Genomic DNA, 26,211 nt, shown 5'->3' with positions numbered 1-26,211 from the left:
GCTTTGGAGGCCATCCTTGACCTGCTCTTCCCCACTCAGGCCTCGTTCCCCAGCCCCAGATGTTCAGATTGTGTTGGCAGCCCAGGTCCTGCCAGCTCTTGGTCCTCCTGGGGTCACGGAGCGCTGCTGCCCCCAGCTCCACAAGATGTCGGCCTGTCCCAGCGCTGTCCCCTCCCTGTCCCCATCCCGCCATCAGCTCCTCGCCTCACCCCTAACCCTACCCCTCGGCCACTTTGGACTTTGACGTTTCTGCCGCTCCAGCCAGGCGCTGGGCGCTGCAATATTGATGTGCTAATGAATAATGAAAGCCAGAATCGTGGCGGGGCTTAAAATTTTAATTTGCTGAGGCGTTAGCGGGGCTGCAGCCTGTGGCGATGGAACTGCTCCTGTGTGTACGTGGGTGAACAGTGCCCGGGGGGCGTCTGTGGGGGTGTTTGGACACTCAGGGCAGGGAGCCATAGATGGGCTCCGTGTTTTTTCAAAGGTTGTTCCTAAAACTTGGGGTTTTTGTGGTGTTTTATTTATTTATTTATTTTGAAAAACAAAACGCTTTAATTCTTCAGCTTAAACAGGCAGGGGGGGAGTCCTGGAAGAAAATGTTGTGTTGTGTAACATAACGTAACCTATAAGCCCTATAAATGCTGTGGGGTGCCCGTTATAACGCCCCCCGCCCCTATAGGGCAACCTGTGGGGCTCAGGGGGCTCCGGGCACGATAGGGTTAACCCCGTTCCCCTTCCTCACCCCCCCCTCCCCTCAGCCGGCCGCAGGTGGGCGCTCCCTCGGCCGCTGCCATTGGCGGAGGGCGGAGCGGGCCGCCCGCCGCCGGCCTATCAGCGGCCGCGCCGCCTCCCCTCGGTCAAGCCGACGGCGGGCGGCCGATTGGGCGGTGGGCCGCGCGCGGGAGGCGGGGCGGCCGCCTATTGGCGGCGGGGCGGGGCCGGGCCGGCGGGCGGCACCATGTTGGGGGGCCGGCGGGGGGGGAGGGGGCCGCGGCGGCGGCGGCGGCGGTGGCGGCGGGCATGGAGCGGGGCCGCCGGGAGGGGTGAGTGCGGCCAGGGCCGGGCCGGGAGGGAGGGGAGAGGAGGGGCCCTGAGGAGCCCTGAGGGGCCGCTGCCTGCGTGGCTCGGCGGCACCTGGTGGCGGAGGGGCCGTTACAGCCGTTAGGGCCGTTGGGCCCCCCGCGGGCGGCCCCTGCTGAGGCGCGGTGCGGGCCCGGGGCCGCCGCCCCGCCTCGGGCCCCTCCGGGCAGGGCAGGGCCGGGCCGGGCCGGGCCTCGCCCTGTCAGGAGGCAGCGCCGCCCCTCGCTGCCCGCCTCGGCCGCTCGGTGCCGGCTGCCTCTTCCTCACCGGGGCAGAACCGGGCTGGCCCAGGCGAGCAGGCGGCTGTGGAGCCAGCGCCGCAGCCCCGCTGCCAGCTTCCAGTCAGCGCGTGTAAACGGCCTCGGTGCTCTCAGGTGCGTCTGAAATGAGCCGGCGGCTCCAAAAGCTTCCCAGGGAAAAGTGCGGTTATATAAACTTTGTTTCCATACGAACCCTGCTTGAAGGGAAGTTTTTCTGTGAGGAGGATCGATGCAGCCTGGTTTCCTGTGCCCTTGCTTGCCACGTCCTACCGCGGCAATTCGTGCCTGCCTGCCACCTGCCCCCAGTCCCCAACAGCCCCCCTCTCCCTAGGACTGCTCCCCGTGTCCCCGCCTGCCCCCTCCTCATTGCACAGCCAGCTCTGGTGGCGGGTGGTGTTTGCCAAGTGGCCGGCCAGCTGCTGGACAGCTCGAGGGGGTGCCCTGGGTTGCCCTTGGCTCCTTGAGTTTTCTGTCCTCTACCTGTTGGGTGTTTCCATAAAGCTCGAGGAGGTGATCCTCTGACAAACGTGGCAGAAATTTAGGTGATGGGTTCTAAAGTTGCTGAGGAATGTAATGGGAGCGAGGTAGACAGGTAAACAAAATGATTTTGTTTCTCTCAGTACAGGAATATCTCAGGCAGTCACTGGTGTTCACAGCTACAGGCATGAATAACATGGTGGTTAAAGTGCTTGTGATCTTTCTTACTTTATCTATACTCTCATGGTCATGCAGAGATGCAGTTGTGCACGGAAAATTCAAGCGTAGGCTGTCACTAAGATTTTGCCTATAGATAGTGTGGGTTTTAACAGAAAAAGCAGACAAGTAAATGCACACGAAGCCTTGTGCACTGGGTTACTAAACTAGTCCACAAAGCAGCGTACAGAGAGTGGAAGTGACAGAATGAGTCTGATGGATCTACGCAAAGCTCTGTGGGAGCCTGGCTGTAAAGACTGAAATATCGAGGCTTTTGCAGGGAGAGAAGGCAGGAGCTGTGAGGGAGCTGGCCAGAGAGGGGAGGGGAGGAAGACTGATCGATCTGGTGAGGCTGAAGTAGGCTTTGGGAAGAGGAAAATGTCACTGCTCTATACGCTGTTTCTTCAAGGCATTTTCTGAGATATACTGGAGAGCTTTTGAAGACCTTTTCATAGGAGATCCTAAAGGGCGTAGGTGTGGTTAGGAAGAAAAAACATGAGTATAAATAAAACTTAGAGCATACTTAACCATATTTATATCGGGTTGTCATTGCTTGAACTATGATTTCTTGTGTCCTAGCACTGACGGAGGAAACTTTTGCCCCCACTCAGACCTTTTCTGTCACTTGGAGCACAATAAAATCAGTTTGTGTTGCATGCAAGTCTTTTTGAGATGGCAGCTCAGCTGGTCCTCTGCTAATGTTGTGGGCTGCTGACAGTAACAGGTTTTGCTGCTGTTTGTAGCAGGCAAGTTTCATGCTGCTTTTTGACCTGGGAGTAAAGTGCTGTGCTGTTGGTACTCAGTGCAAAGGGGTGTGCTTTCGTTCAGGTGCTTGTCTGCACAGTGACCCCACCGTGATATTTAGACGATGCTGGTGTTTGGGTATTGATTTGGGAGATGAGTTACTTGCTGAGAATACAGACCTAGCTGTAACAAGAGACAAAACTGATCAGGAAATAGCCTGACAAGATGTTTAAAGTCAAAAAACTTTTTGGGGGCAAACCTGGCAGTTGACTGCACTGTGGAAAAGCTGTCATGGTTGTTTATTTCTGTTTTATTTTCCTAGCTGTTCTGAAGTATGGTAAGATGGCAGAGAGGGAGGTGTTTTTTTCCCTGTCTTTTTGTGACGTGGAAGTAGAGTTTGGGTGATGAAGCGACAAACTCTTTGGGTTCTGTTTTCTGTTCAATAATGGTAGCTGGAGATAGTGCTAAGCAGAATCTCGAAAAAAAAGTACTGAAACCCCACTACTTTTAGAGTTAACCTGGGCTTGGTAAGGGATCAGCGTGGCTGCCCTATATGGGGAGAAGGGTGTGGGTTCTGGGGCTGTAGGTATTGGGGTTGCTCTGTTGGGTTGTTCACTCTGGTTGGAGGCTTAAAAATTGTTTGGCTTCTAGGAACTTTGGCTGTTCCTTCCCTGGTGCCTTTTTGTTTCAAGAACATCTAGCATTGTTTCATACGCCCGCTGCTCCTGTGGCCGTGATGTAGAACTGACTGGCTACTCGGCCCCTTTGCTCCTTTTATTTTTATTATTTTTTATTTTGTATTTAAGTGGGGGCACCCTTGCCTTGTCCTTTCACCCCTCTCCATGTTTGGAACTATTTCCTTTCTGGGTCTCCTTTGAGCTTATTGCTGTCCCTTATTTTGTCATTGTCCTGGGCTCTTCTGTCCTTTGCTCTGCGGAGTTCTACTCTTACCCTATTTCCCCCTTATAACATTTTTTTTTCTTAGTTGTTATTTCATTTATTTCTGTGGCCACCCTTTCCATCTCTGTCCTTGTTTCAGGACCAGCTTCATCCTTCCTGAGCTTTCATAATCCTCCTTGCCAATCCATCGTGACAAACGCTTGTGCTTTGCTTTGGAAAGAAATTAAATTGTCCTTTTGGAAGAAATTAATTTCTTTCAGAACCGCATCAATATTTTCTTACAGCACCCGGGTGCTGTCACTCTTAACCGCCTTGAATTTGAAACAATAAAGCTGAAGTTCTTGCTCTCTGTGGTGAACTTCTTCGCGCAGGGATTGATTTTTGTTGGCTCGCTCTGTGCAGCAGCGAGCATAATGCTGGCACCTCCCGGGTACCGTGCAGGCTCTGCAGCTCGTGTGTGAAATCAATTGCGTAGCAACCTCAGGGGGGGGTGGTGTTTGGGGGGGGAAAAGCAGCTGAGGACTCACGTTGGCGTCTGTCAGCAAGGACTGGGATGGGGATCACCTGCTTGCAGTCGGGGCTCAGGCGGAATGTAAGGAGTGGTTGTATGACATGGGGAGAGGTGTTTGCTGAGGACTGGTCATTCAGTTACGGGAATTACCGAAATGTCTTAGAGCAAATATTGAATTTCTTTTGCTGACTTCTATCTCCATTGTTGAAGGCCTTCAGCCAAAATTCATTTCAGAGCTGTCACAAAGGATAGGCTAAGTAAATGGCCTTTGATTTAAGTGGTGGCTCCGAGTTGTATCCTTCCCTCTCCCCCTGCCCCAAAGTACTCGTGGAGAAACTTAGCATTCCTGAAACTCAGTGTAGGAAAGTGGGTGCCCAGCTTGAGCTCCCAAGATAAGAAACGTTTCTGTCCAGTGCTTTAGGCAGCCAACCCTGGCTTGTCAGGCTTTCTAAAGATGTGTGTGTATGCATCTCTCATAAGAAGGAGTAATCCTTCTGAAAGGAGCCATGTTCTTCTGTGGGACTTCTGACAAACTTGGATGGATTTTAAAAATGAATGAAAGCAGATCCCAACAACCACAGTGTTCAAAATGACAGAATTACTAGTTTTAAAGAAATAAATTACGATCGGAGGGAACAGTTGTAGCTTGATCTGCCTTCCTTTCTTAGATTTAAGAATGTTATCATTATTTTGGGCTCTCTTGGGAAGATTTTTTCTTTATTTCTAAAACATAGGACTCTCAGGTCAGCCACATCTTCCTCATCTGTGCCTCTCATTGTCATGCTTGCAGTATGCAAATTGACATGCTGTGCAGAGAAATGCGGGCTGCCTACACAGAGCTGAGATGAACAATAATCTGTGTTAATTACCGTATAAACGTCTGTCTTGTTGTCGTTCACTGTTGGTACAAGTGCTTGTTTTCCAGTAGATTAAAGTTAATACCTCATGGTTACCTCAGGACCACAGCGCTCGGTTAAAGCCTTCTTTCACCCTATTCACTACCCTTTAGAGGGTTTTTATGTTGCTGCAAGTGGTTGCTCTTAATGTTAACCCCCTTGTTCACGTTTCACTTTTAACTCATTGCTGTGAGACTTTCACTTTCTTCCCTGCCTCTGTTGACAGGCCTTATAGAAAGTATTTAAGAGGCAAAATGTGTAGCTTGGGAAAGGCCAAACTGCACTGAGCTGTCACCTAAAGGAGGGCAAAAAAAATAATCCGGTGGTAAACTGGGCAAAGAGCCACCCTCTCACAGCTTTGGAGGCTGTCACCTGTACGTTGGCTCGTGCTCAGCTTGGTGGCTGTGCTGGAAAAGGTCACTGTGAAAATAAGAGCTGACAGTTGGTCACAGCGTTTCCTCGTCCCTGTTGGTGGGCTTTTTGTAACGGGGTTGCTACCGGATGGCTCAGCCGCTCACCTTTGTTGCGCAGGGGTTTCGGCTGCACGTTAGGCTGCCAGCAGCACTGGGCATGGATGGAGTATGGGACCACCCCGCGGGTGGTGGTGCTGACAGCAGTGCCGTTCCGTACCTGGGTAAGCTCTGTCACCGCTTGCTGCATCGTCTCCCATTAGGGGAGCTCTCTTTGAGAGCCGCTCTCCTCAGGTTGGCTTAAAACTGGCAGACGGAGGCAGTCGGTGGTTAGATGGGTGTGCAGCCTGGCTCACCGAACTGCCTCGCAGTATGAAAGCTGGCAGTGACGCACAGGGAGCTGGGGGAGCCCCACAGCTGGCAGGGAGGGTGGGGCTGCCTACTGCAAATTTGTTTAAGGTGCATGAAGTCATTCTTGGGCTTGCGTGTGGTTTTATACCGGTATCCTTACACCGTGGCAAACCTGCCTCTGCACTGATGACTTGCTCAAAGTCAAAGAGTGCACCTCAGCGTTTGGCACAGCCTCCGTCTTCAGTGGAGGTGCAGCTCTGCAGTGCATGCAGGTCCTCAGCACCTTTGCACTCCTTAAGACCTGTGTGAGCAGGGCACGATGTCCACGCAGGTGCTTCAGCACGGCTTCGTCTTCTTCAGCCGGCTGTCATCTGTGTCTGGCTGGCAGCTTGTGGTCTCGCTGTCCTTTGGTTGCTGCTGGTAAATGAACTTAGCCTGCATGGCTTGTTTTTCCAGTGACATGATTAATAATGACTGGTTTATACGCTTATTGTTAAATCGCATGAGAAAGCTTTTCTATATTAGTCCTACCACGGCTCAGGGTGCCATTTGGGGTTTGCATGATTAGCATAGCTTGGGCAAAGAGAAATCTCTCTTGGCTCTGGGTGCTCCTCAGAGATGTGCCATAGTGTCTGTTTCCACTTGGTTTTTAACTACTGTTGTTGATAGTATGGAGATAATTCCTGTCCTCATAACTGAAATAAAGTTGTTTAACTCAGTGTTATGTTGTCCTTACATGGTAAAACGTAACAGGCAAAGACTTGTTGAGGGGTGGGGCACATCTTGCAGCCCAAGGTAAATATAGAAGCACATGTGGCTTTAACTGTGTTTTGGGTGATGTTTCTGGGACTACGGTGCTAGTGTTTTATGTTTTTTCCTGTTAATTTGTTGTTGAGGTTACAAACACTTTATGTATTTTTTGTGGTTACTGGTTTTACAGTTGACTGCCTGAGATGCAGAGTTAACCACAAGAAAGTAAAGATGTCACTTTTTTTTTTTTTTTTTGAGAATGGAGAAAAGAGGAGTCAATTACAGTGGTTGCAAATGAAATGCAATAAATTAAGTCCTTACAGCTTCAGGAACTAGGCAGTGAAACTGTTCTAGCTGCTTATTAGTGTTAGAGAATCTACCTGGGACACCTCTCTTCAGTGATGAATCCCTAGGAGACTGGAGGTCCTGGGTTCTTGTATTAATGGAGTTTGTGAAATTGGAGCCACTGACTTACACTATAATTCTCTGCAGAAGTCTCACCCGTTGTAGTTGCAGCTAGCAACACACGCTGTTGTGATTTTGGCTTCGTAGAGATGTTATCAGGCAATTTCCCCTTTCTTGTAGATCGCTTAAAGGCTACAGGGAGGCAGCAAAACACGTGGTTTAACTGAAATGCGTGGGCTTTAGGATACCAGTGTAGATAATCCAGACTTAATGTTCCAAGAACAGACTTGATTTTTCAGCTTGGTGGGATCTGTGGGAAGACAATTAAGTTTGTATTTTGTTTCCTTTTAGGAGTACCAGAAGATGCTTCAGTGGCCATCTCTCTCTTACAATGCAAGTTATGAATGAATTCATTAACTAACATCCCGCTCCTCACCCTGCTCTCCGATAGACTTCCTGGAACTCTTGGAAGCAAGAGTCAGGGGAGAAGGGTTGCAAGTCACCATGAAGCTAAAGCAGCGAGTCGTGCTCCTGGCCATCCTCCTTGTCATCTTCATCTTCACAAAAGTTTTCCTCATTGACAACTTGGACACCTCAGCTGCCAACCGGGAGGACCAGCGCGCCTTCCACCGCATGATGGCGAGCCTGCGCGTAGAGCTGGACCCCCGCCTCGACCACACGTTGCAGTCCCCCTGGGAGATTGCAGCCCAGTGGGTGGTGCCCCGGGAGGTGTATCCCGAGGAGACGCCCGAGCTAGGGGCTGTTATGCACGCCATGTCGACGAAGAAGATAATAAAAGCTGACGTGGGATACAAAGGGACCCAGCTGAAAGCTTTGCTAATACTTGAAGGAGGACAGAAGGTTGTCTTCAAACCCAAGAGGTAAATATTGCCTTCAGTGACTGGGTTAATAACTGCTTTATGTATTTCTTTGTCTCCACGTTGTCGCATTAACCCAAGTTACAAATTTGCACACAAACGGAAAGGTCATTCTGTTATTTGTGAGACAATACAGAGCCTCACTGGTCCCCTGGTAACACTAGGTTGCTGTGCCAGCTGTCTGTCAGGCTGTACGGCTTGGTGCTTGCACCAGCCTTGCTGCAGGTTAAAAGAATAATCACTGTGTTCAGTCCTCAGGGAGCGTTGGTTAAATCAACATGTTTCTGAACAGTATCTTCGCAATTCTGGAAGTGCCTGTTCTGGCAGCATGGAGACAAGTCTTGCCTACTCTTTCTCAATAAAAACTGCCAGGAGAGAATGCAGTTCAAAAATAGGGAAGGAGGGAAAGCTCACAGTGCTCTTAGAAGTGGATCTGGATGTCTGGTGTAGCTTCATGTAGGCTGTAAAAATGGCTTGGTAGGTCAGAACGAAAACTCAGGAGTTTCTTGTCTGGCAGTAGCAAGTAGTGGAGGAGCAAAGTAAGAATGAGCAGGTAGGGATGTTTCCTTGGTAAGGCCTCTGTTTACAGTGATCTGAAGGGAAATTTGATGTGATTGGACATCTATGAAATCTTGAGCACATCTATAAAACTTTTGAACTGTTCCCCTTTGGGGGAAAAGAAAGTAAGAGAAAAAGATGTAAAAAGGTGTTTTATGGGAGTGCATTGCAAATGTGAAGTGTTGTCCTCCCAGAATGAGTACATCTCTCTCCAAAGGATGTTGGACTGAGAAATTACGAAGTTTTTCTGACATGTTAACGAGTGATTAGAGGATGAGGAAAAACATCTGCCCTCCACTTCCTGAACTTGCACTCCTGTTTCTGTATGTTCAGCTACTGGCCTGGCTGGAGCTTCACTGTGGGGCCAGGCAGTGTTTAACCATGTGAACCGTTCACACAGGAGCATTGGTGGTATGGCAGGCAGCTCATCCAATATGTGCCATAACAAGTTGTGGCATTTCCATAGCGCTTTCTGTCCAAGTGAGTGCTGTAAAGAGGTTCACCAAACACTACGTTACGCTCCAATGTCCGTGCAGGCGATCCCTGACTATGCTCCATCAAGGACATGTGCTGCTGGGAATGTTTATAGGAGTGCTAGACAGTTTATAGGAGTGCCAGACAGTATGGCTGCGGCTGTCTGTTTGTGACTGCTGACTAGCTAGATGTGGAGGTAGAGTCTTGTTCTGTCATTGCAGGAGAATCTACTTAACTTTCAGCTTTTGACCTGAAAGGTGTATGAAAGCTGCTGTATTAAACAACCTTTTTGAGAGAGCTCACTGGCTGGAAAAGAATGGATTCTCTTGATTTGCCACCTTTGCCCTGGGAGGTGCTAGATGCCTATTGTGCATGGAAGCAAGAAGTTGATTGTGCTTTACTGATCAGTTTTAGCTCTGCAGCTTTCAAAAGGTGACCCTGCTTTCAAAAGCCTGCTGTAAGTACATGCAGAAGACCTGACTCTGAAGCTGTGTTCTTTTGGTAGCTATCTAATTTCAGAATTACTCAAAATCTAGCTTAAGATAATATGCTTAATGGTTGCTACCATTGTATGCCAGTGAAATAAAGTGCTTGTTTGGAGCTAAATTCAAATTTAGCATCTGTCAAATCTTCCTTCCAAAAACTACATAGCATCCAGCACAGGTTAATGCTTTCTTGAGCTGCCCTGCAGAGACTGACTGGTACTCAGACTGGTGAAATGTTGTCTGGCCCCAGAGATTTTCTCTGAACAGGTTTAAAACATCAAACTAGAGCCCTGTGGCTTCACGTACACTACTGCTGCTTCTGCTTGAACCCCAAGTCTGTTGAAAAATCATCCAGTTTACACAATTAGATTTATAGATGGAAATGAGAAAATAGGTAATCTAATTTGGCCTTGCTTTGTGTGTTGCATTTCACTCATTTTCTCAGTATCAATAGTGGTACTTTACGCTTCTTAAGCAGTATCTAGACCTGATTCAGGTGTCATGAACATCTGAAGTTTTTATTTGCCTCCACTATTTAATTAACATCTAATAAAAAAAAAAAAGCCTGACGCTTCACCGTGGTATGCTGCTGCTGTTGTTGTAATGAGTGTCAATTTTTTACTTCTTGCTGTTAATTGTGTCTTTTCTTCGCCAAAAGAAAGGGACTTTCTGTATCTGTTATTCTCAGATTCACGCTTGCTGATCTTCTAACTACAAAAGATTGCATTTGACATTTCTGCCACAATATCAGATCGTATTTTCTTGTTAATCTACAATCTATTCTAACCCCCGAATCATTTGTAGAGTTGCTGCTTTCCAGTATAAATAGGCCCCTGTTCTGTAGCTGGGTCTGTGTTCTTTGTTCTTAGATGTGACTTGGCATATGGTTGAATTCGAACTCATTAGTTTGAATGGGCCCTGCTTCCCAGGCTCTTGAGACCACTCTAAATTTTTGACCTTGCCTCCTTATTTACTACTTCAGTAGTCTGTACACCATTTAATCTCACTAATTTCTCCCTCTCCCATAAGCAATCATTTTGAAAGTGACCCAGAGACCATTTAGCTTAGCAGTTATTGTACTTGTTTCTCTGAACAGCAAAACTGATGGAAATCCTGCCTGAATCACTTTTTTGATTTACTTCCATTACAGATATGCCAGGGATTATGTAGTGGAAGGAGAACCATATGCTGGCTATGACAGACACAACGCAGAAGTGGCAGCCTTTCACTTGGATAGGTATGCAACTATTGGACTACGTGGTTTTATTGTTTCTGGTAAACTCTTTCTCAGAGTGGGAGGAAAAGGAGTCCCTTGAAGAAAGCATCTCACATGTGAGATGTTTCTGACCTGCCAATATGTCACATTGAAGCCAAAAGTAAAAGTGATGTTTTTAATTTTTTGTGAAACTGCATTGCAAAGATCTGGCTAGATTCTACCATTAAGGATTTTTGTGAGATACTCGGAAAGGAGAATAAGCACTGAAACTGCTGTTATAACATATTCGGAAGGAAGAGTGAGCCAAATTTTGTGCGAGAGTCTGAACTGCCAAATGTGATAGATTAATGTCCGCTATGCTAAAAGTAAAGGTTAACGTCTAGACTTACAGTTCTAAATATGAATCGGTGCACCCTGGAGGAAAAGCAGCTATTTATCTATTAATTGTGTTTATGGGTATTGAGGTTGTGCTGTGGACCTGAGCTGGAGGTAAAATTACCAGAAAAAAAAAAAGAATCCAAAGTTACAGTAGATACGAAGAACAGGATGGAAAATACCGAACACTGAGTATCGATAGTTGTGAAATGTGGGTTAGAGATGCAGTTTCATCTTGAGTAATTGAGTGTAGTCTTGGTCTCCTCATTATAAGAGGATGGCATGGGCACCTTGCAGAAGACTTCTGAAGACATTTAAAGATGTTAATTCTTAGATGAAGAGATGTAAATCCTTGGTCAAGGCGATAGGTAGGGACAAATAATACAGCAGTTTACTTAATTTAAGTTTTAATCTTCCCTTCTCGGTACATAAATAAGAGGCTCTTCACTGTGAGTAAATTTGTAGGTGGTTAAAGGTATGTTTGCTAATCCTAGGTCATCTGTGGAACTCATTGCACAGGTGATGGAAATTGGTTTGGTGATAACTAGTTGCATAATTCCCATCACTGTTGATACAGTCTTCAGGAGGTGGGCCAAAACCTGTGTGTGTTAAGACAAAAAATTGTAGATCGAGCCAGATGTCTGTTGTTCATGTGTGTTTTCCAGAAAAATACAGACTGCAGTTTCCTTGAAAAAGCTGAGACCAAACGTTGTAAGACAGCAATTCAAAGCCCCATCCCAGTGTCCAACCCCATCCTTCTCTTTCTTCCTTGTTATCTCTTTGGCTTTTTTTTGGAGGCCTTTTCCTCTCTTCTTGTATATGTACCTCTGTATTCTTCAAGAACATCTAGCAAAAACTACTTGCCCATATAACATACATGCACATTTGTTTTAATCGTGACCGTTGCAAATTTTGGCCCAGAGTGCTGTTGTTTCAAGAAGGACCCGAATCATGCTGTGTTTACCACCGGTGGGGAGGCTGTGCTACCCCAAATACTGGACTTTCAGCTGTGGGCCTGAAACTACAGGGACAGGTGTTCTGGATATGATTTCTGCATTTATCTATTTGTAATGCCTGCATTATCTCAAACTGCGCATATCTGTACTGGCTGTGAGCTTTGTTTTCTTGCATACATGGTTTGTTTAGGTAGACACTTTGTGGAGCCCTTCCTTAGAATTATTTTATACTTATGGGACCTGCTTGTTAAATATTGAAAAAAATTAAACAACCTTGTAGCTATTAAGGAATGACTCTGCCAGTATTGCTGTGGAATGGAGGTTGTCCCTTCAAAAAAGGGACCAAGAGTCTGAGATGCAAGGACTACCAAATGGCTATCAAGCATACATTAAGAGAGTTGGGTCTGTGGCAGACCTGAGAGTAGCACCTGGATCTCTTGATTGCAAGTCTGATGATTATTCTTCCCACCTTTTTTTTCCAGGCACTTTTCAAACATGTGGTTTTATTCTACTGTTCTAAACTCCTAGATTGTTTACTTTCAAGTGCATTTGAATTGGGCTTATACATAACATTTTATCAGATTGTAATTTCCACAAATTAGGAATGATCTTCCCAGGTGACCAGCCCAGAGGCCATATGGTTACTGCCTGAGCCTGTTCACAAGACGTGATAGATACTTCTGGCATCAGGTCTGATTTCTCAGAGTTGGAGCATGATTCATCCTGTGTTGCTCTGCTGCAAATAGTCTAATAAAGGAGTGCCACTGATGGCCTGTAAAGTAACTGAACACCCAGACACTTCAGAAAGAGGGGTTTATTTACTTGGCCTTGGAGAAGTGAGGAGGTTGCTGCAGCATTCCAACTTTATTCCCTGGTCTCAAATCATCTTGATTTCACACAGTGGCACAGAGACAGTGTATTGTTCAGTTATTTTTAATTTAAAACTGCTGCCTGTGTTGCTAATTCTTATCCCTTCTCTTGTCATTTTGTTTGTTTGTGTGTGTTTTACCCCAAATCAGAATTCTGGGTTTCCGACGAGCTCCGCTAGTGGTTGGCCGGTTTGTGAATCTACGTACAGAGATCAAACCAGTTGCCACAGAGCAGCTTCTGGGCACCTTCATGACTGTAGGTAAGTAGATTCCATGGGTTGTGCAGCCCAGTAAAGAAAAATCTGTTTAATGGAAAAAAAAAAGAGCTCTGGGAATCTAACACAGTTAGAGAACAGTTAAGTATCAGACAGGAAGCTGGTAAGCCTCTTTCTGTGCCAAGAGAGATCCTAATGCTTGTATAACCCCAGCTGGTGGGGGAGGAGGACTGCTTTCTCCAAGTGGTTTTTCATCTGTAATTTCTCTGTTCCAAAATGCTGCTGTTACAGATGAGTTTTCTTTTTCTTTTTTTTTATTTTTTTGAGTAAAAATTGTATTTTTGTCACAGGCTGTTAGAAATGTTTGTTACTAGGCCTGAAAGGAAAAGAATGGAGTTGTTTAATGCTGACACGGGTTATTTGGGATAATTTATAGAGCTGGTGCATTGGTTGGTGTTCAGTGGTGTTTGTGCCACGTCAGTCTGCTAAGTATCCATAACTGTGTCAGAACTTCCTTATGTTGTTTGCAGTCACAATGCTGGAAATGAATGGGAATTCCTAATGTGAGCTCCTACCAGGTGGTCATTAAGCACCAACAGGGGACTCAGCCTGCACCCTTAAATCATTCAGGCTTTTTATAAAATACCTAATAACCACTCTTTAATTTAAAAAAAAAAAAAAAAAAAGAGAGATTCTTTCTTCAGAATTTAGAGATGATTCTTCATTACAGCTGATAATCTCACTTTCTAAGCTTGCTTAATGCTTTCAGTTATAAGGTTGAACTTTCAGAAGTGAGTAGCTTTGCCTTGCCAAACTTCTTGCATTTAGATTGGGTGTCTGCTGCAGGCAGACTTTACTTTTTCTCATTTCAGCCAAAGTAACTAAGCAGTTTTCTAGCACAAATGCTGACTTGAAAAGTGTGGCTCCAAAAATTTTTCATTGCCTTCCCTTAGGTTCCTTGGAACCCCTTGTTCTACAGAGCATAAACCAAATACATGGTCAGAACTGTGACAATTGCACTGGGGGGGAATCTCTTGTCAACACAAATCTGTCTCTGTTTCTGAAGTTTTGAAGGAAAGATGGTTCATGAATGCTCAGTACAGATTTGCTAGAGCTCTGGCTAGAATCTCAGATGCTGGACCTGCTGTAAGCCATTCATAGGAAGCGAGGCTTGCAGGGTTGTCCATGCAAATTGAGATCTGCTGGGCTGCAAGTTCAGTACTGTTAGTGATCATCTGCTTGATGTCCTCCAGCTGTCCAAGTGGGATGCTAAGAGCACAAGAGCCAGTTCTGGATGGGGGACTGCAAAGGAGTGCTGGCTGATGTGATGTGGATGATTGTGATGAGAGATTGGGACCCACGGTGTAAGGATGGAAAGTGAGAAGCACATGTTGGTGTCTGGGGAGGATGTTGGATGTAGAGCTGGAGGAAAAAGGACGGGGAATAAGAGGTGTTGCAAGGAAGTGAGACATGGTTAAAGAATGTTTTGGAAGAACATCTGTGGGAATGGAACGGGAATTGACTTGGCAGGGGTCAGGCAAAGGCAGGTTAGGAGGATGTGGCAGAAAAGGTTAAGCTAAAGAAGTTAATCCAGACTACAAAGATTATTTTACCCTACAGGCTACATAGTACTTAACAGACTAAAGGCTGCTGGGCTTCATCATTTCTCTTCTGTCAGAAGACACCAGTGAAACTTCTGACAGAGCTGCATTCCTGGGTCCTAAGAATGTTGGCTTGTTTCTCCTGTTGGGTCAGCTCAAGTAGCTGAATTGTGTGGCAAGTCTTATGACTCCAACTTTGTGTTCTGCTTAATCTTTTTTTCAGTTGTCTCTTCACAGTCAACTTTTTCAAAAAAGTGTGAAATCTGACCAGCGCGTTAAACAAGCAGTGCTAAGGTTGCAGAGTCGAGGTCCAGAGGATTAGGAAGGGATCACAAAAAACTTGGTGATCGTGCAGTGTTGTTTTTATCATGCTGAGAGATAATACAGCAGAAAATATAAATACTCTCACCTTGAAGTATTAGTCTTTAATGTTGTTTTGAATGAATGGATGTCTGTCTAATCCCTTTTGAGCCTTTCTCTCTTAGAGAGAGGAAGCATGAGGTCAAGTGCAGTGAAATGCTGTTGCAGGGGAGGCTCTGCTGCAGCAGCATGCTCCTGAGTTTCAGTTGTCATCCTTCAAATTAAGTTCTACTCTATTTTTATTTCTTTTTAAGGTAATAATACTTGCTTCTATGGAAAGTGCTACTATTGTCGGGAAACAGAACCAGCTTGTGCAGATGGGGACATCATGGAGGGGTCGGTGACTCTGTGGCTACCAGATGTCTGGCCTCTTCAGAAGCATCGGCACCCTTGGGGTAGGACTTACCGTGAAGGCAAACTTGCCAGGTATGAGATCGTGACAGGGTTAATCTTTGTACGTGATAATCTGTACTAGAATTGTCCTCACAGTACAGTGGCTAATTTAAAGGGGCAAGTCTTCTCTAAACCCAGAGTTTGCCAACAGCTTTCTTGATACAACAGTAGAAGTCAAAAAGTCTAGTGTGTGATTTAAATGAAAATGAGCAAGAAAGAAATCTTCATTGTTTTCGACAATGCTAAGAGCTGTCCTTCTTTTTCTTGCCTGGTACATTAACTCCACCATGAAGTCACTCCAAGCTCTGAAAATGCAAGATTCCTGTGCTCCTCCTTTTGATACCATCAGTGCTTGGGGACCACGCATCTGAAGAATGCTTTTGTAGGAGGGTACACATGGGATCTAGGGTCTTGTACAAAGACGTAGCATGTCAGAATGTTTGGGTTGAAGATGTCTTTGTCATGACCAGAGCAAATGGTTTGGACCTTAGTAATTTTTTCCAAATTTGTATCCTGGACAAGTGATTAGAAAGAGATTTTTAGTCTTTGATCTAAGATTTCCATTGATTTCCAGTAATGTAGTCGTTCTTAGTTTCATCCAAAAGCTTCACTGAATTATTTTAGAGCATTAAATGTATAGCTTGATTTTTGAGCAGTAGACGTTATCTCCTTTTCAGCAGGTCAGAAGCAGCTGAATTTAGAACATGGTCAATGTTCTAAAAAAAAAAAGTCAAACTGACTGAATTTTGTGGAGGTGTGTTCTTTTTTTTTTTTTTTTTGAAGGACTGTTTTTCATTGTACACTGCCTGCTTATGTAGGAGTTTACCCTGATACCTACGCTGACTTGACTGACATACATTGTATTTTAAACTTATGCTCAGATGGGATTGCATGGTCCTGTTTTGCACCTTAGTGTGTTGCACTTCTGACTTCTATGGCATCAGGAGAATTAAAAGTTCTAGATGCCTTGCTCTCCTTTTTCTGTGTCAGATAATCATGGAAAAATAACTGTAGGCATTTTCCTCCCAGTCTCGCTACTTCTACTCTGCCCTGAGTTGGCCTTTTGAACATAAATTGTCTGGTATCATTAGTCTACATAATTTTTAATGGAAACGTGATAGATAAAATTCCTCACCTTTGAAGTCTTAGGCTAATATGATATTAAGGATCAGAAATAAATGTCAGAGAAAGATCTGTCTTGAAAGACTGAATGAAAAATGAGAAGAGCACGTAGTATATCTGAAAAATTGTTCCAAGAATATTAAGTACTGATCTAAAGTAAAATAAGAGAAAGAAAAACAGTAGAGGGAGAGAGAAATATAGCATAAAGGAAGTGTATCAAGTACGAGGAAGAGCACATTCTGAGACTTCTGCCTTGTGGGTTTGTGCTCTAAGTTAAATGCAAGTTTGACCTGGATGCAAAAGAAAGGGGAAACTAGAGATTTGTTAACCAAAACACTGAGAAGATAAAATTTTGCCACTCTGATTTGGATAACTGGAGGAAAGATGGGATATTGGAGCTCGGAGTCCAGATCTCTAGAAGATGAGGTGGGGCATGTGACAGTTCTAGTAGTTAAGCTCTTATCTTTTTCTCTGCTTTTATTACTGTGTGTGATTTTGAGCATATCAGTGAGTTTCTCCAGCTTTTATTTCCTCTATTTCTCTTTTCCAATTCACAGATGGTTTAAGGCATTTCCAAGTTAACTGCTATTTTGCAGAGGATTGTTTCAGTCCTTACATGGAAGATGTTATAGAAGTACTTTTTATTTAAGTAGACAGATGGAAAGGATATACGCCAAAGATCTGGCTGATTTGGTGGTGGTGGTGAATAGCTTTGAAAACTGTAAAGAAGAAAATGAGAAAAATTTAAAATCCTAGCTTTGGAGAATTGAGACATGACAACTATGTTGTAAGACTGCAGGTACATGCATAGGCTATGTGTATAAGAAGAGGAAAGAAAAGAGAAGCTTGAAATCTTGCCAGTGGAGAAGAAGGTGAGACACTCCAAAAGGAAAATGGGGAGGAAAGAAGCAACTGTGAGTGGAAGAGAATGAACACGTGGGGCACTTAAGCCAGTGGAAGACATTAGTAACCACAATGAGGTTATTTACAGTAGGCAGAAAAAAAGGATCAGAGGGTTGCTGGAAAGCAAGACTGGTGGCAGCTGATCAAGGCAGTAGAAACAGACTTGATACTCAAAGTCCTTAGTTAGAAAATGAGGGGAGGAGAGTCACAATGGACATCTTGCAGTGAGGCAGCCCAACCACGGTTGCCTTGTGAGCAGGAATTAAGCAAACTCTGACCTTTTCTGCAGGAAGATGGTGTGTAACCTTGTACTAAAACTATAGCTCCATACTCTAGGGTGTTAATACAGGTTTTACTCTTCTAATAAAACATTTTTGTACAGCTCTTTCTTTTTTATAGAGCCTTGATTGCTGCATTTAACTTTTCTTTAAGCACTGATAGTTGAGTAGAGGGACTACTTTAAGTACTTGCGGTGTGAGCGTTCCTTGAAGATTTGGTTTGGTTTCTTTTGGTGGCCTGCAGGTGGGAGTATGATGAAAGCTATTGTGATGCTGTGAAGAAGACTTCACCTTACGACTCGGGTCCCCGTCTGCTTGATATCATCGACACCGCAATATTTGACTATTTGATTGGGAACGCTGACCGGCATCACTACGAGAGTTTTCAGGATGATGAAGGAGCCAGTATGCTCATCCTTCTGGATAACGCCAAAAGGTGAGGCAAAGGGAAATCCTGGTGGCCAGGCCTCGGTAGGCATGAGGGCACACATTATCTGCTCTGTCTCTGTTTTCTTTCTTTCTGTCACTTTTCCATTAGTACATTTTTGCTAAAAATTATTAGGAATTACTCACCAAACATTAGGGGCTTTCAAGGGCTGTTGTACTTACTCCATGGTCTAGATACATAGCTGTGCCTGCTTTGGGCTAAGTCTTCATCAAACTACAGAAGCTCCCAAATTAGGCCAGTACAATTTGTTTATCAAAAGCAGCTTGTAAACGTTTGTGTTTCTCCTCCTACCACAGATCTGCCCCCAGAGTTGTACTCATTTAAGTGGTAGAAGATTGTAATTTTCTAGGATTTACTATTTACTAGCAAGTGTTAGTGAGTGCCATGGTACAAGTAGATACCTTCAAGATGTCATTTTGAATGATTTGGCATTCTGTGCCTTCTCGATGTGTCTACTATAGCAATAAAAGTATTAAAGTTTAAAAAAAAAAAAAAAAGAGCAAAATAAGACGATGTGAGTGTACTACGTGCTTACTGCTGGGATCCACCAGCCACTGAAGTCTGGTAATATCTGTGACAGGTGAGGAAAAAACATAGAAGTGTGATAAGGTGATTAGTAATGCTATTTTTTGCAGAACCACGCACTTGAAAATACTTAAGGGACTTTGTAAATAATTTTAGATAGTAACTGTTGTCAAGAAAAAAAAAATGAAACGTAGTAACTGGGAGGAACTGATGAGAAGTCCTTCTTGAGGTCAGCTTTTGTTGTCAGATGAGGCAATCGCAGACAAAAGGACTGACTGAGTGAAGAACTCACTGAGAGCAGCCCTGCAGAGAAGGACTTGTGGGTGTGGTAGAAGAAAAAAGCTCGACGTGAGCCAGCAGGGTGTGCTTGCAGCCCAGAAGGGCAACTGTGTCCTGGGCTGCATCACCAGAGGGGTGTGCAGCAGGAGAGGGAGGGGATTGTCACCCTCTACTCCGCCCTGGTGAGGCTCCACCTGGAGCCCTCTGTCTGGGTCTGGGGCCCTCAGCACCAGAAGGATGTGGAGCTGTTAGAGGGGGTCCAGAGGAAGCCATAAGGATGATCAGAGGCTGGAGCACCTCTCCTATGAAGAAAGGCTGAGAGAGCTGGGTCTATTCAGCCAGAAGAAGAGAAGGCTTCAGGGTGACCTCATTGCAGCTTCTCAGTACTTAGAGGGGGCTTATTAAAAAGATGGAGAGTGACTTTTTGCTCAGGCAGACAAAGACAGGACAAGGAGCAACAGATTTAAACTAAAAGAGGGGAGATTTGAATTATGTGTTAGGAGGAAATTCTTCACTCAGAGGGTGGTGAGGCACTGCAACAGGTTGCCCAGAGAAGTTGTGGATGTCCTCGAGGTGTTCAAGGCCAGGTTAGATGAGGCCCTGAGCAACCTGATGTAGTGGGTGGTGTCCCTGCCTATGGCAGGGGGTTGGAACTGGATTTTTTTTTTTATGATTTTACAAAAACTGGAAAAAAAAAAAAAAAAAGCATGTATGTAGTTGAAGGCTAAAATACTATGAAATTCTTTTGGCAGGCCTCCCTTAGAAAGTGTGATCATGAAGCGTTAAGCTTGATCACCTTGTATATTGAACCATTGAGCTAAACTTGGACATCTAAAATATTATAGGGCTAATGTTTCATTCATTCCTTGCCCAGCTGTGTCAGAAAGGCAAGACTCATGCTCTGTGTCCAGAATACCAATTATTCCTTTCCCCCACTTTGCAAGATGAGCCCAATTTCCTAACTCTTCTGAAGTTTGTTTCTAAGGTGCCTTGGTCTGATAAAGAACTAGGTACGCTGGTGTTGCTTCCATTTATCTGGTACATTAACTGATGCTGTTGAGAGTTATATCTGTAATTGGTCATGGCCTGTTTATGTTTTAATTTAAATGATTTAAGCTCTTGGAGCATTAAAGTGCCTCGTATTGATTTTTGAATTCTTTACAAGTCTGTTGATGATGAGAACAACATTAAGTGTTCAACTGCTTCACTTTTTTTTTTTTTTTTAATTTTGCTTTTCAGCTTTGGAAACCCTGCCCTGGATGAAAGAAGCATTCTAGCTCCTCTTTATCAGTGCTGCATGTAAGTGAAATTCAGGGATGCTGTTCACATGGCTTATGAAATTTCTGTTCTTAGATTTGCAATACAATTAAGTTTGAAGCCTTCTGGCAACCTGAAAATACTCACTCAGGTAGACAGTACTTTCTTTTTTTTGAAGTACTGTGTGTGTTTGATGTACTGTCAGTGCTCAAGAAGCTCAGAAATACATTTTTATTAAGGTAGTAAATCAGATGGTAGACTATAGGAAGTAGTCTCACCTCCAGGTCACTGGTCAAATCTATTCCGAGTCAGTATGACAGATACTTTGCATCTGCAGCTGTCTCCATCCAGCTTCTGCTGAATAAAAGTTCACATCACGGCTTGAGTTCTCCCTGACAGAAGCTAAGGACTCTACGTGTCTGGCAACTTAACTACCTCCATTTCCAAGTGTTCCTTCTCAACTGGACTATAGCACTGCTCAGGGTGTGACTTCCAAAGAGAGGTTTGTAGTTTTTTGCAGGATTTGGTTTTCATTTTGGCCTTGTGAGCTGTGGTTTTTGCTCATTTTATTTTTATTGCCTGCAAGCTGTTGATTTCTGTTTTCTGTGGCTCCTTTCTCACCAGGACCTTGCTACTTCTCATTAACAAGTAAATACAAATGCCAGGAAGAAAAGTACTGATAAATCTATTTCCTGCATCTGTTACTTCAAGATAACATAAACCCCTTTAAACCTTCCAAAATAAGCATCTAGCTGAGAGTTCCTTGAGCCTGTCCTTGGAGGGTTCTGTCTCATGAACTCCTCAGCCTGGAAAAAATCCTGGGAAACCTGGGAACTCTGCAGAAAGTCTGAGTTCTCGCCCTACTGCTTGCTCCAAGCAAGGCTTTATGTATGCTACAGTACACCTGACCTACATTTTGCAACGTTTTTGCAGAAGCCACATGGAGAACAATTAAATTAATTGATTTTTAAATTCTTTAGTTTTCCTGTATTAATTTTGAATGCATTTTTAATTTCCTGTTTTGTGAGGATCTTTTGGAGTCTTCCTCATCTACATTCTCCCAAATGTAACCAGAAGAGATGTTTATGTAATGGACTGCAGTTCTCTGCTTTTCAGATATCCTTTCTTCGTGATACCAGGCACACTTCATATAAGAAGTCATAAGTTTTAACTATTGGTTTATTACAATACTTGCTTTCATTGCTTGTTTCTCTTGCTTTCATTGCTTGTTTCTTTGGAGGCCCTCAGAAGCAAGGAGTTTAGACTAGTGGTTCTAAGACACAAAAATTGGAGGGCAAATCCCAAGAGACTTCACAGAAAAGACTACTTGGATACTCTAACATGACAAAGTTAATGGCAATTGAAGCAGAAAGATCACTGATGCTAACTTTCTGTGGAAGTTCAGTTGAGTGACTTGTGTCTGTTGTGATTAACTATTGGTCAGATACACTCTTCCTGAGGTAAGGTGAGTTTTGTTTTTGCATTAACAGATAGACTGTTTATTTTCTTTCTGTTCTGAACTTTGTTCAGAATGCCTCAGGGCTAAAAAAGTTCCTTGCTAGGAGCTGGAAGTGTTTCTATATAACATAAGAATTATGCTGTGGTTATAACTGGTCCCCATCTCTCCCCAAACCATTTTTGTGATAAACTCCTTTCTGTTTAGATAAAGTCACGATGTTACAGGCTCCTTCCAGAGGCTGGCTTTTGGTATTGCTGACGGGACTTTAGCCAAATGGTGGTATGATAATGTGTTTGTTTTTCTTCTGCAGCATCCGGGTTTCTACCTGGAACAGACTCAATTACCTGAAGAATGGAGTACTGAAGTCTGCCTTAAAAACTGCCATGTCGCATGACCCCATCTCACCAGTGCTTTCTGACCCTCATCTGGATGCCCTAGACCAGCGGCTTCTCAGCATTCTGGCTACAGTGAAGCAGTGCACAGACCAGTTTGGGCCAGATGTTGTGCTGGTGGAAGACAGGATGACACTGTCTCATTTGTAATTGTAGTGGAACACAGATGAAACTCCTTTTTTTAAAAAAACAAACAAACAAAAAAAAAGCGATAGAAAAACAGCACAATCAGTTCTGACAGGCTGTGGCCACGATGGACTGAAATGAACAGGAAGCTTCCGAGCCAGAGAAACAGAGGTGACGCTGGCTTTTACCGTGGGCTGACAGCAGTGAGAGGTGGGAAGTTTGAGCCTTGGATGGCTCGGTACCTGTAGTGGCATCTCGGCCATCGCGGTGTGTCCATTGCCGGCAGTGGACGTTGCACTGGATGAAAATGGCTCCTGGTGTTGGTGGAAGCATGTGGAATACAGACACTAAGTTGTGGACTGGTTCTAGAGGGGTGAAATGGAGGTGAACAGTACGGTCCTCTCCCCTTCTCTTCCCCACATACGGTTGTGTGAGTTTTGTCTGATTCAGGGTTGTATGTAATCAGCTGTGAGCTGGTTAGGCATTTTACTGCTTCTTTAGAGAATGAGGAAGTGGTGAATAAAATAATTACTAGACTGAAGAGTTGCACCCCCACCCCGGGGGGTGGGATGTTCTTCTGAATGCCATTAGGGGTGGGAGAGGGGACCTTTGCTGCTCAGCTGCCCTCTCCTCAATAAAAAGCTGAGAAAGGGGGCTGCCTCACTTGTGATAAAGGTTTAGTGTTATCACTGAAGTCCTATCAAAGATTTATCCACAGGGTTGAAGATTTAAAGGAGGACAGGGTGGTTATATAGCACTTGATAGTTAAGGGGTTAAAGTAAGTTTCCACATGTCCTGTCACTCTTTTCCGTTAGTAGGGAACCTGGTCTGAGTTGAGGAACTCTCTTTGCAGTCCTGTGTCTGTGTTAACCAAATTTTTGTTATGTTGTAGCTGAGGAGGAGGACAGAATCTGTCCTTGGAAACAGGTTCCATTTAGCGAGGTCCTGCTGCTTACTGTATGCCCCTTTTAATTTGGAGAATCTGGACGTGTTGCTGGACTTCCCCAGTAACCAACAGCTGTGGACAAGGCCCTGAAGAGTGGAGAGAACCCTGAGCTGTGCTCTTTCCTCATCATCTCCCACAGAGAGAGCTTCATGCTGCTTGATGCTACAGTCACAGCTCAGTGCTGCCGTTGCGTGGAATGCCAGCAGTTTTTCAGTCCGACCTTCTGCCTGACCTGTCTTGCGGCTGTGAGCATTTCCAGTAAGTTTTTCTGCCTTGCTGCTTCCTGCAGCCCCCACTGGGATGCTCTGATGGAGCTGGGTGTTCATCCTGGTGTCTTCACTCCTAATGGCTTCGCCATAAGGTGAGGAAAGATCTGTGCAAGTTGGCCTTTTGGGGTGGCCTCACAGCACTCGTCTGTGCTAATTCTGTCATCCTTCAGCACTGCGTCAGTCTGCACTGCAGACAAGCTTGTGGCCGTGAAACTTGTCACATTCGTGGTAGGTCTGAATCTGTCTCCAGAAGGGGAAGCACTTTCTTCAGCAGGTTTCCAATTTTAAAGACTTTACATCAATTTTCAGTTCACACAGTATGGTCCTTATAAGTAAGGGAACATATCACTTCCCAAAGTGATTATATCTTATTGGACTTGTGAGCCAGAGCAGCAAAATGTCAGTTTAAGCCCTTTTCCTTGACGTGTCTGTCAAAATCTTTCCACCTCTGCAGCAGTGTGGCAGGCAGACGAAATGAAGAGCTGTTTACTGGTGCTTGCAGCTGCTGCCATACCTGATCAAAGAGGTGTGAGTGAAAGAGGTTATTTTAAAATGTAGTTTTATTTTGTTGATGTCTTTTTGTCATTTTCTGAGCAGAATATCTTGAAAGTAGAATGCAGCTGTTCTCCTGAAATGGGCTTTTATGTTCTTCTAGATGTCTTTTGGACTTGGCTACATCACAGACTCACTCCACAGTCAGGACTGGAGCCAGAGTTATTTATTGGTGTTGCTAGTCAGGACCAATGCACAGACAGCTTTTTGGACACTGGTGTTAAGCTGGTGCCTCTGTGGCTGTACTGGGTAATATAACAGAAGCTTAAGGAAGCCCTGGTCCTTGGTGCGTTTAGCCCGTGTGGATGGTGCCTGGTGGGTGCCCTTAGTGCAGCACCAAGTGCCCTGGGCTGACACATTGTGTAGCCTGCAGCCACATCTCACTGGCTGGGAGGTACTGTGAGTAGCAGGAGGTGAGTGAATGCTTTTGTTCTGAAGCAGAATAGGTCCACACTAAGCCATTTTGGCATAAATTTGTTTCCCAAAAAGTTCAAGGTGATTTACGTGAGAGGGGAGACTGAAGCACATGAGAGCGGCTTGAAGTATTTTTTTTTTTTTTTCTCTGAGCAAAATCATGAGCACTTAATATTTTGGGAAGTCTCTGTGGAAATTTGAAGATCAGATTTGTATTTCAGCACTGCTGATGATTCGCATTTGACTCAGTAACAAATTCTAAAAAACCCTCTGTCTTTATGAAATGAAATTCATGTTCAAGGCTTATGCTTTGCTTGTTTATGAGCTTTTAAGCTGAATCTTGCAGTCAGATCCGATCTGGGGATAAGTTTTCCTTCAGTATGAATGTCAAAGAATTAAAGTACTGTACTGGTTTAGTTGTAAACAAAGGGCATGAAGTCAAGCATCATCATTTAGGAGGAAGCAGGAAATAGGTGCTTTTTTCCTTCTTTTCTTTTTGTTTTATTTTGGTCATATTGACTCTTGTGGTCACTGGAGCTTGGTGTCCTGCAGCAGGAAAAAAGAATCAATTCCTCTCTTACCCAGAATCAGGAAGATCCAATTTTGGCATTGTAATCATTGATGTTTTGGCAGAGATTGTTGTTTCGCTTTAATATGGAACCCTGAGAATTTTAAAGTCAGTCGTAACCATTGCAAAGGAAATAAGAAGCAACATCCAGATGCAAAACGGAGTCTGCTTGAACCTCTAAAAAATGTTGTTGTTTGTGAGGCAGGTGCTATGCTGTCTGTTGATGAGGTTTTCATGACACTTCTAATTCTTGTTCACTGTGCACACTGTAATTCGCTGGCTCCAGATGTTACAAAATGGTTATGTTGTGGATATTAGTAATATCAGAGCGCTTGAAGCACAGAAATCAAGAACTAATTAAAAAGAGAGCATCATCAGCCATCTGCTATTTATCTCCTCCTTCCGAAGGCAGCAGTCGGGCTGGAGGAAACACCGAAATCAGCTCCTCTTCCAGCAGCTAATGAACTGGAGTGTGTCTTGCCAAACAAACTTCAACTGCAAAATAATAATTTATTAAGAAGGTAATTTATTTGCTGCGGCAGCTGGAGCAAGATGCTTGAAACAGACACCCCTGTTGGAGCTGTCAGAGGATTGCCCCTGGGAGCAGCTGCACAAATGAAGGTTGCTAATAAGAAAACGGAATGCAATCATGACTTTCTACTTGTATCCCCCAGGGTCAAATCCCACATAAAGCAACATTGTGTGAATAAAGATTTTAATAAAGCAACGCTGATGGATTGTTTAAGTTTCTCTCCATGCCTTCCCCCTCTCCCCATTTCCTACATTTACTGGATTGAACGTTTGAATCGTTTTGCTACTGGTGTTTCCCAGTTATTCCTTCACTGATGCTTACCGATGGCATTTGTTCCAGGGATGTATTTATTTTCAAGAACGGGATCAAATGCGCAGCTTGGTTGCGAGAGCTTTGCTGGTAAGGCAGGATGTGCTCAAGAAGAGTGTACCAAAGTGATGCTAACAAAACACAGCCAGGCTTAAATGGTCTCCAGAGAGCAAATCTATTTGGCTTTGTAGTGTGCATCCCAGGGCCCTGCATCTGCCAAACACCTAGGCTGATTTCTTGCTTGTGTCCCAGTAGGCTGGCTCGTTGTACGGTGTATTCACTTGGCAAAAGGTATGTATATAAATTGGCAAGTGTTTGTGGTTGGCTTTTCTAAGCTTTTATTGAAGCCTTATTATAAGACACGGCAAATACACAGCCATCAAAGACCTGTTCCCACAGAGCATGAAGATCTCATCTTGCTGGATCGGAGCTTGTTTTTGCAATAACCTGCT

At 44.5% G+C, this 26,211-nt stretch overlaps 1 protein-coding gene across 3 annotated transcripts; it reads left to right on the top strand.

The window, feature by feature from the left end:
• The first annotated feature begins 934 nt into the window (after nt 1-934).
• Nucleotides 935-25,645, top strand: FAM20B (FAM20B glycosaminoglycan xylosylkinase). Of its 3 annotated transcripts, none has more exons than XM_038183030.2 (8): nt 935-1,043; nt 7,352-7,881; nt 10,546-10,632; nt 12,962-13,071; nt 15,242-15,413; nt 17,928-18,119; nt 20,175-20,234; nt 21,962-25,645. In XM_038183030.2, exons 2-8 carry the CDS (start codon nt 7,505-7,507, stop codon nt 22,191-22,193), a joined length of 1,230 nt encoding a protein of 409 aa, XP_038038958.1. In that variant the 5' UTR covers nt 935-1,043; nt 7,352-7,504; the 3' UTR covers nt 22,194-25,645. The 3 variants fall into 3 exon arrangements, with proteins under 3 accessions (XP_038038958.1, XP_071897865.1, XP_005019347.1); XM_072041764.1 differs by lacking the exon at nt 21,962-25,645 and adding an exon at nt 20,530-21,946; XM_005019290.5 differs by lacking the exon at nt 935-1,043 and adding an exon at nt 1,193-1,454.
• Nucleotides 25,646-26,211: the final 566 nt, after the last annotated feature.

Source organism: Anas platyrhynchos, chromosome 8, assembly GCF_047663525.1.
Source record: "Anas platyrhynchos isolate ZD024472 breed Pekin duck chromosome 8, IASCAAS_PekinDuck_T2T, whole genome shotgun sequence".
Classification (NCBI taxonomy): Eukaryota; Metazoa; Chordata; class Aves; order Anseriformes; family Anatidae; genus Anas; species Anas platyrhynchos.
The sequence above is the reverse complement of the archived record's forward strand: the minus strand, read 5'-3'. Positions and strand labels throughout refer to the sequence as shown.